At 44.7% G+C, this 13,778-nt stretch overlaps 2 protein-coding genes across 2 annotated transcripts; both read right to left on the bottom strand.

Annotated features, from left to right (window-relative positions):
- Positions 1-6,314: 6,314 nt before the first annotated feature.
- On the bottom strand, positions 6,315-7,577 carry LOC6598228. Its single transcript, XM_002023334.1, has 4 exons — positions 7,243-7,577; positions 6,846-7,012; positions 6,528-6,769; positions 6,315-6,455 (listed from the first exon to the last, which is right to left on the bottom strand). Exons 1-4 carry the CDS (start codon positions 7,575-7,577, stop codon positions 6,315-6,317), a joined length of 885 nt encoding a protein of 294 aa, XP_002023370.1.
- A 4,831-nt stretch (positions 7,578-12,408) lies between these two features.
- On the bottom strand, positions 12,409-13,548 carry LOC6598229. Its single transcript, XM_002023335.1, has 3 exons — positions 12,971-13,548; positions 12,548-12,717; positions 12,409-12,485 (listed from the first exon to the last, which is right to left on the bottom strand). The coding sequence occupies exons 1-3, from the start codon at positions 13,546-13,548 to the stop codon at positions 12,409-12,411; spliced, it is 825 nt and encodes a 274-aa protein (XP_002023371.1).
- Between the last annotated feature and the right edge of the window lie 230 nt (positions 13,549-13,778).

The raw sequence follows: 13,778 nt of genomic DNA, 5'->3' as shown, positions 1-13,778 counted from the left end.
TAAACACACGGAACAGAACGGCCAGAAGACCGCGGTGTGGCCGGTTGCAGGTGGCAGGGGAAGCGAGGGAAAATGGGTACGAGCCAAGTTACACACAAATAATGTACAAAAGTGGCTTATAAACAAAATTTGTATGAATGGTCCATGTAGCGATGCCTGCCCGCTGCCTGCTGCCTGCTGCCTACGTGACATGACATCCCGAGATTCAACTTGCTGTAGACCCCACTGGGTAGTCACCCACCCCCTGTCCCCTGTCCCCTTGGCCTTGCCCCACTGAAGAGTACTACCTTTGGTCTGGAGCACTTTGCACAGTTTTTTCTCTTCTTTTTTTTGTGGCTTTGACTGTCTGTTGCCTGCCTGTTGCCGGCGCTCTGTCTCTGGCTCTGATTCCGACTGTCTCGGCAATGGAATAATTCCCATCAAATCACGTCTCTCGCTCTCTCTCACTCTCTCACTCTCTCGCCGTCTTTTTGCGGTGCTCTTCAAAACTGAGATACAGATACAGATTTGCTGGTGGCGTTGCTGTTTTTGGCTTGGTTTTTTTTTGTTTTTTTTGTTTTTATTTTTTATATGATATGCCGAGCATCTCAAAACAATTTGTAAGACTTAAGCAGAGTTTGTTTGGTGTCTTGCATAAATTATAAAATCCGCATGTTGAGTGCCCGAGCAAAGCCAAGGGGGGGAAGGGGAGGAGGAGAGGGAAGCAAGCAGGAATAGGGGTAAACTTGACAGAGATAAAGATATACACTACTTATCCATAGACACGCCTCTGTATGTAAGAGCACAACTTCTAACGGGATTCGGCATGGCTGAATATAGTTTAATAAAAAAAAAACATGTGCGTTTCAGTATTTCAATAAAATTTTTCAATTTTAGGGTAAATCCTAATATATACAGATAGATCTACCCGCCATAGAGGCAGACACAAATGTATCTCTCAATTTGCATAAATTTATTAAGCGGCTAAGCCAGGACGAGATTCGCAATTCGCAATTACCGAAAGTATGGAGATATTTCCACCGAGGGGAATGCATGGTCAAATGTTGCAAGAATGCAGCATGTGCATTGCCCCACTAATATGTATCTTGCGGATGCCAGACTGGACTTCACCACACCGCACCGAGGCCCCAAAAACAGAGCTACACACACACACACACACACACACACACAAAACTAATCCAAGTCAATAAAATGCTAAACGTAAAAAGGGGCATGCACCAAGGCATGCATGCCGCCATTCCACTGCCCGTTGGCCCCCTCCAGGCCCCCCTCTCGGACGACCGGCATTGCTGACCAAGTCCGAATTGCAGCTGAGGTCTCCATTAAATCTACATTTTTACACCCAGCACCCAACCACCCCCCAAAAAGAGACCACCCTGTCGACTTACTCACACTCCCAGTGTGTGTGTCTGCATCTGTGAGGTATGTCTGTGTATCTCTGTGCTGGTGTGTATCTGTGTGCCCGGTTACAATTGAAATTTACGCAGAGCCGCATTATTAATCTCAAGATTAGATGAGTCTTGTTTTTGATAAACTGAAATAGGAAATGTTTATGCTTTGCCTAACAGTACCATGCATAATCATAAATACATACATATGTATGTAGATCCCTCTCCCTCTTCCCCTCCCTCTGTGGCTTTCTCGCCCTCTCACTCTCTTTATTACTCCGCCTCACTGTTGGAGCCCTGGTCGGTATGTGGGTGTGCTACCATATGCCAGAGAGAGGGTTGTACACATACACTGGGCGAAAATATTGTTAGGGGCTCCTGCGGCAGGTACTTTGGCAGCATATATTTGGATATACAAATACCTACATACGGTACACATGTAATACAGAAAATAACAAAATAATTTCTGGGTAATATCTAAAAATACTTCCCCCAAAAATAATATTTAAATAATTCATTCAAAAAGTTATGAAAATCGTATTGTTAATCTCAAAGGTTAATAAATTATCTAAAAAAAATAAAGAACTATGCGACTATTTTTGTTTATATATTTTTCATTCATAATAGTATCAAGCGTAGAGATATAGCGCCTAGATTGCATACGAATATTAGCAATATTGACTCTGCTGTTGATGATGATGTACATATGTGTGCATATACCTTGAACGATTATTTTAAAGATTATGTTCATACTTAGTAATCGGCTTTACTTCAGTGTAGAGAGTAGAGTGTTTGCCCCCGAAATTTGAGGCGCAGACTGAAAAATACACACGCTCCTTCCCCTACCCCTACCCCTACCGCTACCGCTACCCCGTGCAGTAGCAACGGCCCCCATTGACCCGTCTGGAGGAGGATGGTTTGAGTATGTGTCCAGCTTACTAAAAACCCACAAATGTCTTAGCCGCTTTTTAGTTTTGCTTTGCTTTGTGGTTTATTTTTGTGGTATGGGTACGAGTATTTCGTTGTCGTTGTTGTTGTTCTTTGCTTTTTATTGTATTGTGTGTGTGGTTTGATACCCCCGATATAAATCTGGAAAATGCCGCAGTCACTCACACACGCAGCACTCGCACTCGCAGACGCAGCCCCGCAGACTCAAGTCATTCACTCAGCGGCATTCACTATCCTGCAATGGGTCAACGTTTGTTTTTTATACCCGATACTCAAATTGAGTTTAGGGGTATATTCGATTTGTGGATGTGTATAACGTCCAGAAGGAATCGTTTCCCACCCCATAAAGTATATATATTCTTGATCAGCATCAATAGCCGAGTCCATTGAGCCCTGTCTGTCTGTCCGTCCCTATCAGCGCCTATTGCTCAAAGAGTTGCTGGAGAAACGACATTTTATATCCGAACTTCTGTGATATGTCACTGTTACAAGTATATTAAAAACTTCACCACTCTTTTTTTTTTTGTTTTTTTAATTTTTTGAGTTTTATTTTAAGCAAAAACAATACAAATCAAAAATAATCATTATCATAATAATTATACAATAAAAATCAAAAATAATAATTGTTCAATAAAAACCAAGCACAATAAATATACAATAAAAATCAAAAATAATAATTATATAATAAATGTTTTGATCCAAAAATAATATTTATTGAATAAAAATCAAGAATAATAATTATTCAATAAAAATCAATATAATAATAATTATAATAATATTTATTCAATAAAAATCAAAAATAATAATTATTCAACAAAAAATTAATATAATAATAATTATAATAATAATTATTTAATAAAAATCAAAGATTATAATTATTCAATTAAAATCAAGAATAATAGTTATACAATAAAAATCAAAAGTAATAATTATGACAATAATTATTCAATAAAAATAAAAAATAATAATTATTCAATAAAAATCAAGAATAATAATTATACAATAAAAATCAAGAATAATAATTACACAATAAAAATCAAAATTATTATAATAATAATTTTATGTCTCTCTCCCACGCCATACTGACTCAGTATCGGGTATAAATGTAGAGTTGCGGTCGCCGCAGCAACTCACAGCGTTGCCCCTCGTTTGTTTTTTATTTGTTGTTTGGCTTGGATTTGGATCGGGGGCTAATCGCACGTCCGACGCTCTTCACAGTGGGATCCATTCCATTTGTGGCTGAAAGGCTGGCTGGCATTCAATTTGTGTGTCGGCGCTTTGAATTTTTTATCGGACACGTCAATTATGGCCATTACTCAATTTACTTATTTATTTCCTTATTTATTTATTTATGAAGAGAGGAAGCCGAAGCCAGACATGGGTCGGATCTCTCTCTGGGGGCTTCATGGTAAGGTGTCTGCTAACGAGTATGCTATGCTATGTGTGTTGTTTGCTGCTCTGCTTTTGGGGTGCCCGATGAAGATAAATTAATTTGCGCAAATAGCCAAATGATGATGGGGCCAAGGGTCAGGCGGTTGTGTGCACTTTTGAACACCCCCCGCCCCATAAACATTTACATAAGTAATCAAGTGGACAAGGGTCATCGATGACCCGAACGGCTCTTTGCTCGTATAAATAGCCACAAGTGTTCAAATCAAAATCGAGATTCGGCACTCAAGCCTCAAGTGACAGGCGGGGCGGGGGCGGGGGCAGACATGACTTCTTCCCCCCCACATGAGAGGGGGGTGTGGATTTCGATGGAAATGTGAAACATACGATGTTTTGGCCTCGTGCATTCATCAATCTAATCCTTCATTTTAGCATTTTTGGGTGAGTGGAACTTTTGAGGGATCCCTGGGAGCTGAGAGGTCGGAGCCATTCGAAAAATGCTAATGCCGCCGAAAAGAGGAGAAGCTCAAGTGAAAGTTCCTGCAAAAATGAAGAGTGAATCCAGTGCAAAGTCTATTCAATCTTCATTCCCAATTCCAATCGCAGTCATTGCCATTGCCAGTAGATTTTCCTCCCATTCTGTGGCCCGGGCTTTGCTGGAGCTTCGTGTGGGGCAAACAACTTTGATGCAGGCACGGAACATAAAATACAAAAATACGAGTACAAAAAGAAAGAAAAAACTGAGAGACCGGAGCCAGAAGAGAAGAGGAAAACTGCAGCCAAGGTTAGGTAGGAATTGGAGATGACAGCGTGACAGACGATGGGCGGAGATGGTCACGGAGATGGTGTCGACCGGTGGATACCCAAGGGAGGAAACTATTGGGGAAAATCACTATTTTCAACCTATCAACCAAGAGCTAGCGATCATTCCTGGGAAGAATAGATGGTGCAGCAACCCAAGGGGTCCAAAACCTGGCTGGATCAGAGCACGGCGACAACTCTGGCCAGAGCAGAGCCGCAATTAGAGCCACCAACAAAGCACCTTTGGGTTGACTCCTGCCCGCATTGGGATTCGCATTCGCATTCGGATTCGCATTCACATTCGTCCATTCATTCAGCCATTTGCACACTCAATTCATTCACACTCAGTCGCCGGCAGGACCTCCTGGTCTTGCCATTCATTAAATGGGCATGGCTGACTCGTAAATACACACACAAAAAGGGGAGGGGGGGGCAACGGGAGGATGATGGCAGCGAAAAGGAATCCCTGGCCCGCATTGGATTAGTAGCGAAATGAATAGCTGCAGTTATCCTGCCCTAGACTCTGGTCGTTCTTCTGTCCCACTCCCGGTTCTCTAGGTCCTGCATTTTACGAGCATATGTGTGGATGTCGATGTGTGTGTGTGTGCATGCATTTGTGTGCGAAGGTAAGCAGCCATGTCTTACATGCAACCGGCAGAAGGATGGTGAAAAAGATGGAGACAGAGCTGGAGCTGGAGCTGCAGCTTGAGTTGGGAGTTTTATGAATGCTCACCGATTTGCCGCCGACAAATCTCTTGGCATCGCCACCGCCTGTTTACATAACGGGCCACCCACCCAATTCGGGCGTTCTTACAGAAACCATTTAAATTGAAACCAGCAACACAGCAGTAACCAGGCAACCAGGCAACCTGGCAGCCCGGCAACGAAGAAACAGAGCAGCAAGACCAGGACAAAAGCCAGCTGGCAGCCGGCAGATTGAGGCACAAATGTGTTTTTGTCAGTCGCCTCATAATGTCTCATCTTTTGGCCATCAAATTGGGGCAGGCACCGCCCTCCAGTAGATGTCTGTGACACCTCGAAACTATTTGAAATTGATTAAACAGATCTGTGGGCGGGTGTCTGTCTCCTTTCTCTGAACATGATGTAATTATAGGGGCTACAACTGTGCCAAAGAGTGAGGCTCTTTGAGGTAGGCAAAGTGTGTGTGTGTGTGTCTCCTCTTTTTTGGCACAAGTTAAGGATATCGAGTATCAATGGATTTGTCAAATTAAAATAGCAATCGCCCATTCAAATTACACTACTAAGTAGGTGACTTAGAAGAGCTCGAGTCCTTGGAATTTGAGAGTTCTTCACAGCGAAACTAAATACTTCTGGAGATATTACTCTCCCTGATTGTAGAGGCTGAGAAGATTTAAATTAAATGACAAGCTATGTGTGATAGGTCGAACGATTTGGATACTCTTTCAGATTGACTATGTCTTCGAATTTTAATTTATATATATATTTTTGTATATTCTATTAAGAGTTGGCAAAAAAAAGGTGTTATATTATATATATGTGTCTAGAGATGAATGATAGAGATGAAGATGCAGATGTGGCTGTAAGTTGAGAAGTTAGACACATTTCCCATTCAGGATGACTTGTGCCGCTCCAGGGGAGAAATACTTTGGGACAGGGCCACTCAACTGTGTCGGACTCGGGTCTCTGGGGGCGCAGCAACAATTGTTTTCAATTTGATTTTGCAGCAAGTGGAGCGCCAAGTGTGGGTTGGTGTTGCTGTTCCTGCATATGCCACAGGACGAGTATCCTCCTTCCGTGTTGAGGCCTTTAGTTAGAGTCGCCTCCATCAGGCTCTTGATCATCATCAGCATCAGCATCATCATCATGGTTGTCGACTGCTGCTTCAGTTGCCAAAATGTCGTTGGCCACAGTTGATGGTTCGGTTTCGGTTTCGACTTGGTTTAGTGCCTGCGGCGAAAGGGGGGAATGCGAATGGAAATGCTATGGAATGTGGCGTGCAACGTTTAGGGGAACACATACATTTGGAGCCAGCTCGGTTGGACCCTCCTCCTCGTCCTTGCCAGAGTCAACTCTGACTCCAGTTGCAAGCAGCTCAACCTCTTGGCCCTGGTCCTGTGGCTGCTGCTCCTCCTCCTGCTCCTGGTCGTTACGCTCTGGCATGCTTATTGAATTTCGTTTAGCTGCTCCTGCTTCAGTCCGTGCCCCCGCCTGAGGCACTTCAAGGTTGCGTGGCAACAACGGCTGCTTCCCGGATAATGTGTCTGCGTTTTTGGGGCATAAAATTTTACGCATCGTCACACACAAGAAGACCAAGTTGGAGCCGAGGCATGGACTTACTCATATCCACATGATAGCCCAGATGATCGGCCCTGTAGAAGACGGTGGAGAACTGTCGGTTCGGCAGCGGGAACGAGTAGTAGCCCTTCCGGGCCAGCACCAGCTTCTCGCCCACTGGCAGCCAGTAGGCCCGTTCGTAGCGGGTGTTTCCATTATCCAGTTGGTATCTGCCGGATGGGAGAGGGTTAGCCGTTACTTGGGAGTACCTTTTGGGCTTGTGAAGGGGATCACGAACTGAACTTTTCTAATAATACACTTTGATGATTTGAAGAGTGTAACTTTGTGAAATATTCAACCGTTTAGGAAGTCGATATTAATAAGCGCACTTCAACTATTTCCCAGCACTGAGAGTGGAATACGAGTATATTCCTTGAAAGCACAATATTGTTGCTCCTACCTGAACTCGTATTGTCCGTCCACTGAGCGCTGATCGAAGCTGTCCACCAGCTGGGGCATTGCCTCTGCTGTGGCCGGATGTTGGGGTATAGGGGCCTCTGAAGGGGTATGGGGTGGAGCCACCAATGGCGGCCAGTGGTGCAGATGGTGATGTCGGTCCGGCACTAGCTCCGGCACCTGCGTTGTGGGCCGCGGAGTTCGGGGCGTGGTTGTACGCCGGGGTCGTCGGGTATGGCGTGCATCAACGGGACTTAGGAGGAGGACCACCAGAAGCCCCATCAGGCAGCAGAGCTTCAGGCTCTGGTCGACTGGATAGATCCTTTGAGCCGAGAACATGTCGTTGAGACTTCAAAATGTTGTAATTGATTGTGTGGCAGTGAAGTCCGACCGGGGCCTTATATATACCCCCGAAAAGAGCTGACGACCGACCACTCGAGTGAAGCCTTTTGGCACTAAAGATGAAAAATGTGCAAAGCTCTTCCCCCATCCCCGCTCCACAAAAAAAAATTAAAGGAGAAGAAAGGGGCAACATGGGTGGAGCCAAAGAATACACGTAATAAACTTCTCTTTCTCTCACCCGTCAAAGGCAATGATTTGGCAGTGCCTGAGGACCCTCCGCCGCCTCCGCCGCCTCCGTCCCCTAAGGCTGTTCCAACACCAAAAAAAAATGCCATCGGTCCAGCACACCCTCTTGCCACCCAAAATAAGAAGTCTTCTGTTTCTGTTTGTGGGGCGTCACGATGCCTTTGTGATTTTGACAGCATTTGGGATTGTCGAATCCTTCGGACCTGTTCCTGCTCCCTGCTCCCTCTGCCCTGCCTGCCCTGGCTTCTTTTCGGCCGAACAGCCTGTTTACTTCGTTTGTTTGTCGGACTGGACTGGACTGGACTGGACTGGACTGTTTGTTTGTTGCGCCGCCTGGCGGCATGGCAGGCGCGAAGTGTGTCAGGCCCAGATGCAGGGTCGCCCATCCAAGTCGCGTCGAGTCAGCCATCGACATGGTTCATTGACCAGCCGCGTCATCGTCACCGTCACCGGCATCGTTCCACACTGCTATCGACATGGCCCATCTTCATTGCCTTCTTCAGTCTCTCTGGCTTTGGTTTGGTTCTTTTCTGCTGTTGGTCTGTTGGTTTGTGTTGGTCATCGATTCGGGGATTGCAGCCGCGTAGGCGGTCAGCATCCTCTCCTCATTCCGACATTCCCCTAATTGTTTAACCCTCGAGTGGGGTGTGCGATAAATGCCAGACACACGTCAGACCTGACCAAAGGACTTCTCCATCTGCCATTCATATGCTGTGGAAAGTATTTATGGTTCTGTTTCTGATTTGACAGCAGCATGATTTCTCTATAAGAGAGAACAACGAGAACAGTGTGTCCCTCTTTTATCTATTGTTCCTTGAATGGACACTTCTAATTTGGGGAAAATACACGCCATCAATGAATAAGATATCATCCTTCACATAATAATTCCATTCCATTCTATTTCCGCATTGATTGATTGTTGATTGATGACTGTTTTCCTAATTCAACCTTTTGGGTTTCATTCGTTTTTATCACGTCTAATTTGATTTAAAAATCCATTGAAAAATGATCGATGGGTTGCTGCTTGAATCACGGATAAGTAGGTGTTCCAAATGAGTATTTTCCCGAATAGATTAGCATTTATATAATGTTAAATAGAACATTAAAGGGATTTATCGCAAAGAATTTTTTCATTTTTTTGCAATTGCCTAATATTTCTGCTTATTATGACATGATTGATAGCGTCAGGTGTAATTGATTATTAGTTTAATGACAAAAAATGAATGAATAATAAAAGCAAAAAAAAAACCATTAAAATAAAACAGGGAATTCATTAAGAAAATTCCTCAAACGTTTGATTGATTGATCAGCCCAAACAGCGCTGCCTTGATTGATCGCAGACTCGGTTTATTGTGGAACAATTCGACTGTCGCCGTCATTTGCGTGTGGGCGGCAAAAAGATCCCGCGTCGGCGCATCAGGGTTAAACAACTACAGTCGCGGGCCTCCGGCGGGGAGTCACTTAGGCAGATTAAATTCTCCAGTCCGTCAATTTGAGTGCGTAATTAATAAATGTACAAATTTATTCGGAAATACTTCGCATCTGTTCCATCTCCATCTGCATCTGGATCTCCTTCTTCCTCCATCTCGCCCTCTATTTGAGGTGCCGCTAACGGAGCGCAGATCCCCTCAGATTCTGATCTGCGATCTGATCGGGGTTTGCAACGCATTCATTTGCCTTTTAATGGCATTCGCTGGCATGCCATCGATTTAAGATACTTCTCATGTAAACGTGATTCCAAATGGGCGACGACTGCATTTTGGGAACGGGAACGGGAAGGGGAACGCGGAAGAGGGATGCGAAACAACAAACTAATAAATATTTTTACCCACATAAGTATAAAATATTGTTTAGATCCCAACCAAAAAATGGCAAACTCAGCTCTCGCTCCCAATTGTGTCTGTGTCTGTGCCTGTGTCTGTGTCTGTGTGTCCCCTACTCGTTCTCTCTCTCTCTTTATCTGTGTGTGTGTGTGTGCCCTGGGTCTCTCTGCGTGTGTTCACAATATTTCATTTCCCATTTCCCCAATAGCCAAACAACCCAAGCCCCAAACCGAACTGGGAACAGACCACAGTCCTCATTCGTGGGCCCATGGCCCACCCATCGTTGGCATTTTCAAGTGTCTAAGCCATGAATTTATATTGCTCGATTTCGATTTAAAAGTATTTCGGTTACATAATCTCAGCATTTTTATCACATTCCAGCACTGTTTGATGGCTCGAGGCAAACTTTTCTACTAGATCCGCCATTCGGACGGACCCTGGCACTTCATCCCTCCATCCCTTCATCCCGCATCCATCTTGTTGTGGTGTAAATTGCTCAATTATAGGCAAGTTTGTATCTGCGCCCATGTATCTCTGTATCTGACAGTATCTGTGCGTCTCTGTAGCTGTGTATCTGCGCATCTTTGTCCGTTCTGTGGCTCTGCGGCTCTCAAAGTTTGTTGAAAAGTTTCACTTTAAGTTGATTACTTCATGATTTTCAACTGGCCGAACAGCACTTTCTGCTGTCTCTGCGGAAAATTTGCACATTACTCAGTCGACAGCCAGAACTACGAGTAGCACGAGTTCGAGAGTACGAGAGTACGAGACTATGTGTCTCGGGAATAGTTCAAATCTCAGCCGGAATGTGGCACAACGAAGCTTCAAATGGGGCAGGGGCTAATGCCACGAACAAGCAGTCAACAGAGTCCGAGTGGCAATTTATAGCCGTGGTTTATGATATTTGAAGTCGGTGAAAGAACTCTACGACGGGGTATCTGATACATTAGCAGATGTATATCCATATCAATGGTAAATATTCGACATTTTCTAACCTACACTCAGAGAAAAGATGCATTTCAATATGAAATATATTTATTTAAAAAACCATATATATTTCGATCAAATATTTTCAATGACAATTTCCACTATCGATGCAAACACATAAATACATATATGTATTGGTAGGTATAAATGTTAAAATCTAAGTGTAATTATTCGAATCGCGGGGTAATCTCTGGGTAGCGTAAGAAAACAAATGCTCACTTTGTACTAGAATTCAAAAAAGAGGTAAAGGTAAGGAGATCATAGTATTCAATCTTATTGAAACTTTGAACATTTAAGTACCAAACCTTGCAGTCTAGTGTATTTCTCTCGTGCCAGCAACAGCAACATCAGCAGCGATCAATCGCTAAAAGTTCAAAAACGTGAGCCAAATGAACCTGTTTTCGGTGCTCTCCTCCCACTCGCTATGTGTATATATATCTATATGTATACTCGTACATATGTCTCAAGTTTTGGGCTATAAAGCCACGCGCAAGATATGCAAATAGACGAGACAATATGATGTACTACAATGAAATTTTGTATCTTTTTACTTTGCGAATGCAAAGAAGACGCGCCAAATGAGAACTTTTGCCTCTCCGCAGCTCCCTTCGTTGTCTCTGATTCGCAGATTCTCCAACCTTGTTTCGTTTCTCTGCTCTTTGTTGATTTAGGCAAATTCGTATTTAAGCAAGAGCCAAGTAAGTTTTAGCGGATGCGGGATGGTAGGACGTGGACTTGGGACAAACGGATGTGGATTGTGGGCAACCCCTTTTGCCGGCTCGGCCCAAACAATTTGCCCGAAATTTCACGTCCGTCTTGGGAGATTCGCGAAATCAACAAAAACAAGAACAATAACAACAAAACCCAAAAAACAAGTATGACAAAAGCGACTAATGGATACCCACTACTTGAAACACTATCCAAATCAGAAGAAAATATGATTTTCAAGACTAATTTCATTGGAAAACAACAGAGAATTGTTTCTTAATTCTGAACAAAAGAAATAAAATATTCAAAAATGTTGCATGCCACAGGGTGTATGCCCTGGGTACCCTGTGATTACTGGGTATTGAAGAAATACTGAAACACAGGAAGGAGAGAAGATAGAGGCAAAAGGCGCTTCATCAGCAACAACAATGACAGCTAACAAACAACCGTTAAGTGCCGCAACAAATCGCCAAAAATTGAAAACTGTGGGAATACCGCACCACGCCAGGGACGCCACAAAAGCCACACAAACAAACAAACAAACGAACACACACATTGCCACAAATCTCGTTTGCTGCCAAAAGAGAGAGAAAGAGTAGAAGGTGGGAAGGTACATACTCGTAGATGGCCGAGGTGGAGGTGGAGGTGGAGGTGGACGGAGAGAAAAATAAAAGACAATAAAAACAAATAAAAAGTATTTTGAAATGCCATTTGAATTAAACTTGAAACAGAGCTCAGAACACGACAAAAGAGAGACAGAGCCAGAGCCAGAGACAGAAACAAAAACTGAAAAGGAAACAGCAGCAAATGTGCGAAAGAGCGAACGACAGGAAGGAGCAGTAGAAACAGCGCCATCAAGGAAGTGATGACTGTACCTAGGGATGGATGGTGTGAGCACCGAAAACTCTCTTAAGCGAACATACCAAATGAGTAAAGGGAAAAAATCCAAATCCAGAATCCATCTCTTTTAAGTTAAAATCTTGTTTTATTTACATACGTGCACAAAAAAATATTGTATTTTATTTCCAGCACGATCAACGTGTGTGCTAATCGATTGTAATCCATGGCTATCGATGATTCTTGAAGCAATCAACCTTGGGCTGCTCGTCGCGACGGACACTCGGCGCCCGCCTTAGGTACTCCACTGAAATGTGAGTCCAGCATTAGTGCCAACATTAAACCATTTTGGTAGCCAATTTCACTCACCTGGCAGGGGCTGATAGCCATTTATGTCGGACCGATAGCAGCGCAGCTCGTAGCGCGTGTCATGGCCCAGGAGGCGCGGCTGCACGTAGAAGCCCTCAACCACTCGGCTATGCTGCTCCTCCGAGTAGAATCCGCGCTCCCAGCGACGCACGCCGTGTGGCAGGGAGTACCTGGGGCGACAAAGCGATTATCATTATACTAGAGGAAAAATCGTGGGCTGCATCCACAATTAATTGATTATCAATTAAACAAACTGAAGGAATCTTAAGACTGTGTTGGTCCTTGTGTATGGATGATTTGTGGTTTCCATGTGGGCATCCATTAATCAAATTAGGAGAAACTTTGGGTGTTTCGTGTTTCACCAGCGAGTCATGGATACAAATTCAAGCCTCTAAAGAGCACCCCCATCTCTATTGGTCTCACCCAAAGATGTAACTGCCATCTTCGTTGAGGTCGTAGAAATTATCACGCCACGGATTGTAGTCCTCTACGCCCCCATCGTTATCCTCCTCTTCCTCTGCCTCTGCCTCTGGCTGAGGTTGCGGCTGCAGCGGAGGTGGTGCCCCAACTGGCCCCGAATCCGGCTCCTCTTCACTGGAAGAGCTTTCATCCGCCTCCTGGGACTCCTCTTCCTCGCCGGAATCCGAGTCGTCGGATGAAAACTGAGCCCTGGCCTGTGCCCCCGAGGTGGGTGCCACAATGCCCGGCCTGCGCTGGCTAAGCTGTGAGAAGGGTGTCGTGGCCAATGGGGCAAAGGCGTTGGCCAGCTGTTCTCCCAGCAGCTGCTTTATCCGTCCCCTCATTTCGCCGCTCTCGTTGCCGTTGTTGTTGGCGGCATCCTCGAACCGCTCGAAGCTCTCGCCATCAAAGTTGGGCGTTTGCAGCTGTACAGGCGGGACCCGGACCGGTGCTCTCTGGCTTAGGGCTGCGCCCAGGAAGAGGAGCAGCAGCACTGGAGGCAGCAAATGGGTCCGCGGGGGATGGATCTGACCTGATGCCATGTTGGGTGTTGACTGCTGTCCCACATCGATGCCCGGTTTACTTTTATATGAACGGATCCGATCGGGGGCTATTCACACGGGCTGCCGCTGCCGCTGCCACAAATCAGCGTATCAGCCGAGTGCATAAATTTATGGCCAACAAAGAGCGATGCGATGCGTGCTACAAATTTGCATTTTGCAGCGAGTGACTCTCCGCAGAGCTACAGAGCCGCAGAGATATCTGTCAGCGC

Source organism: Drosophila persimilis, unplaced genomic scaffold (assembly GCF_003286085.1).
Source record: "Drosophila persimilis strain 14011-0111.01,24,50 unplaced genomic scaffold, DperRS2 tig00000579-arrow-pilon, whole genome shotgun sequence".
Classification (NCBI taxonomy): Eukaryota; Metazoa; Arthropoda; class Insecta; order Diptera; family Drosophilidae; genus Drosophila; species Drosophila persimilis.
Note: the sequence above shows the minus strand (reverse complement) of the source record. Positions and strands in the feature narration are given on the sequence as shown.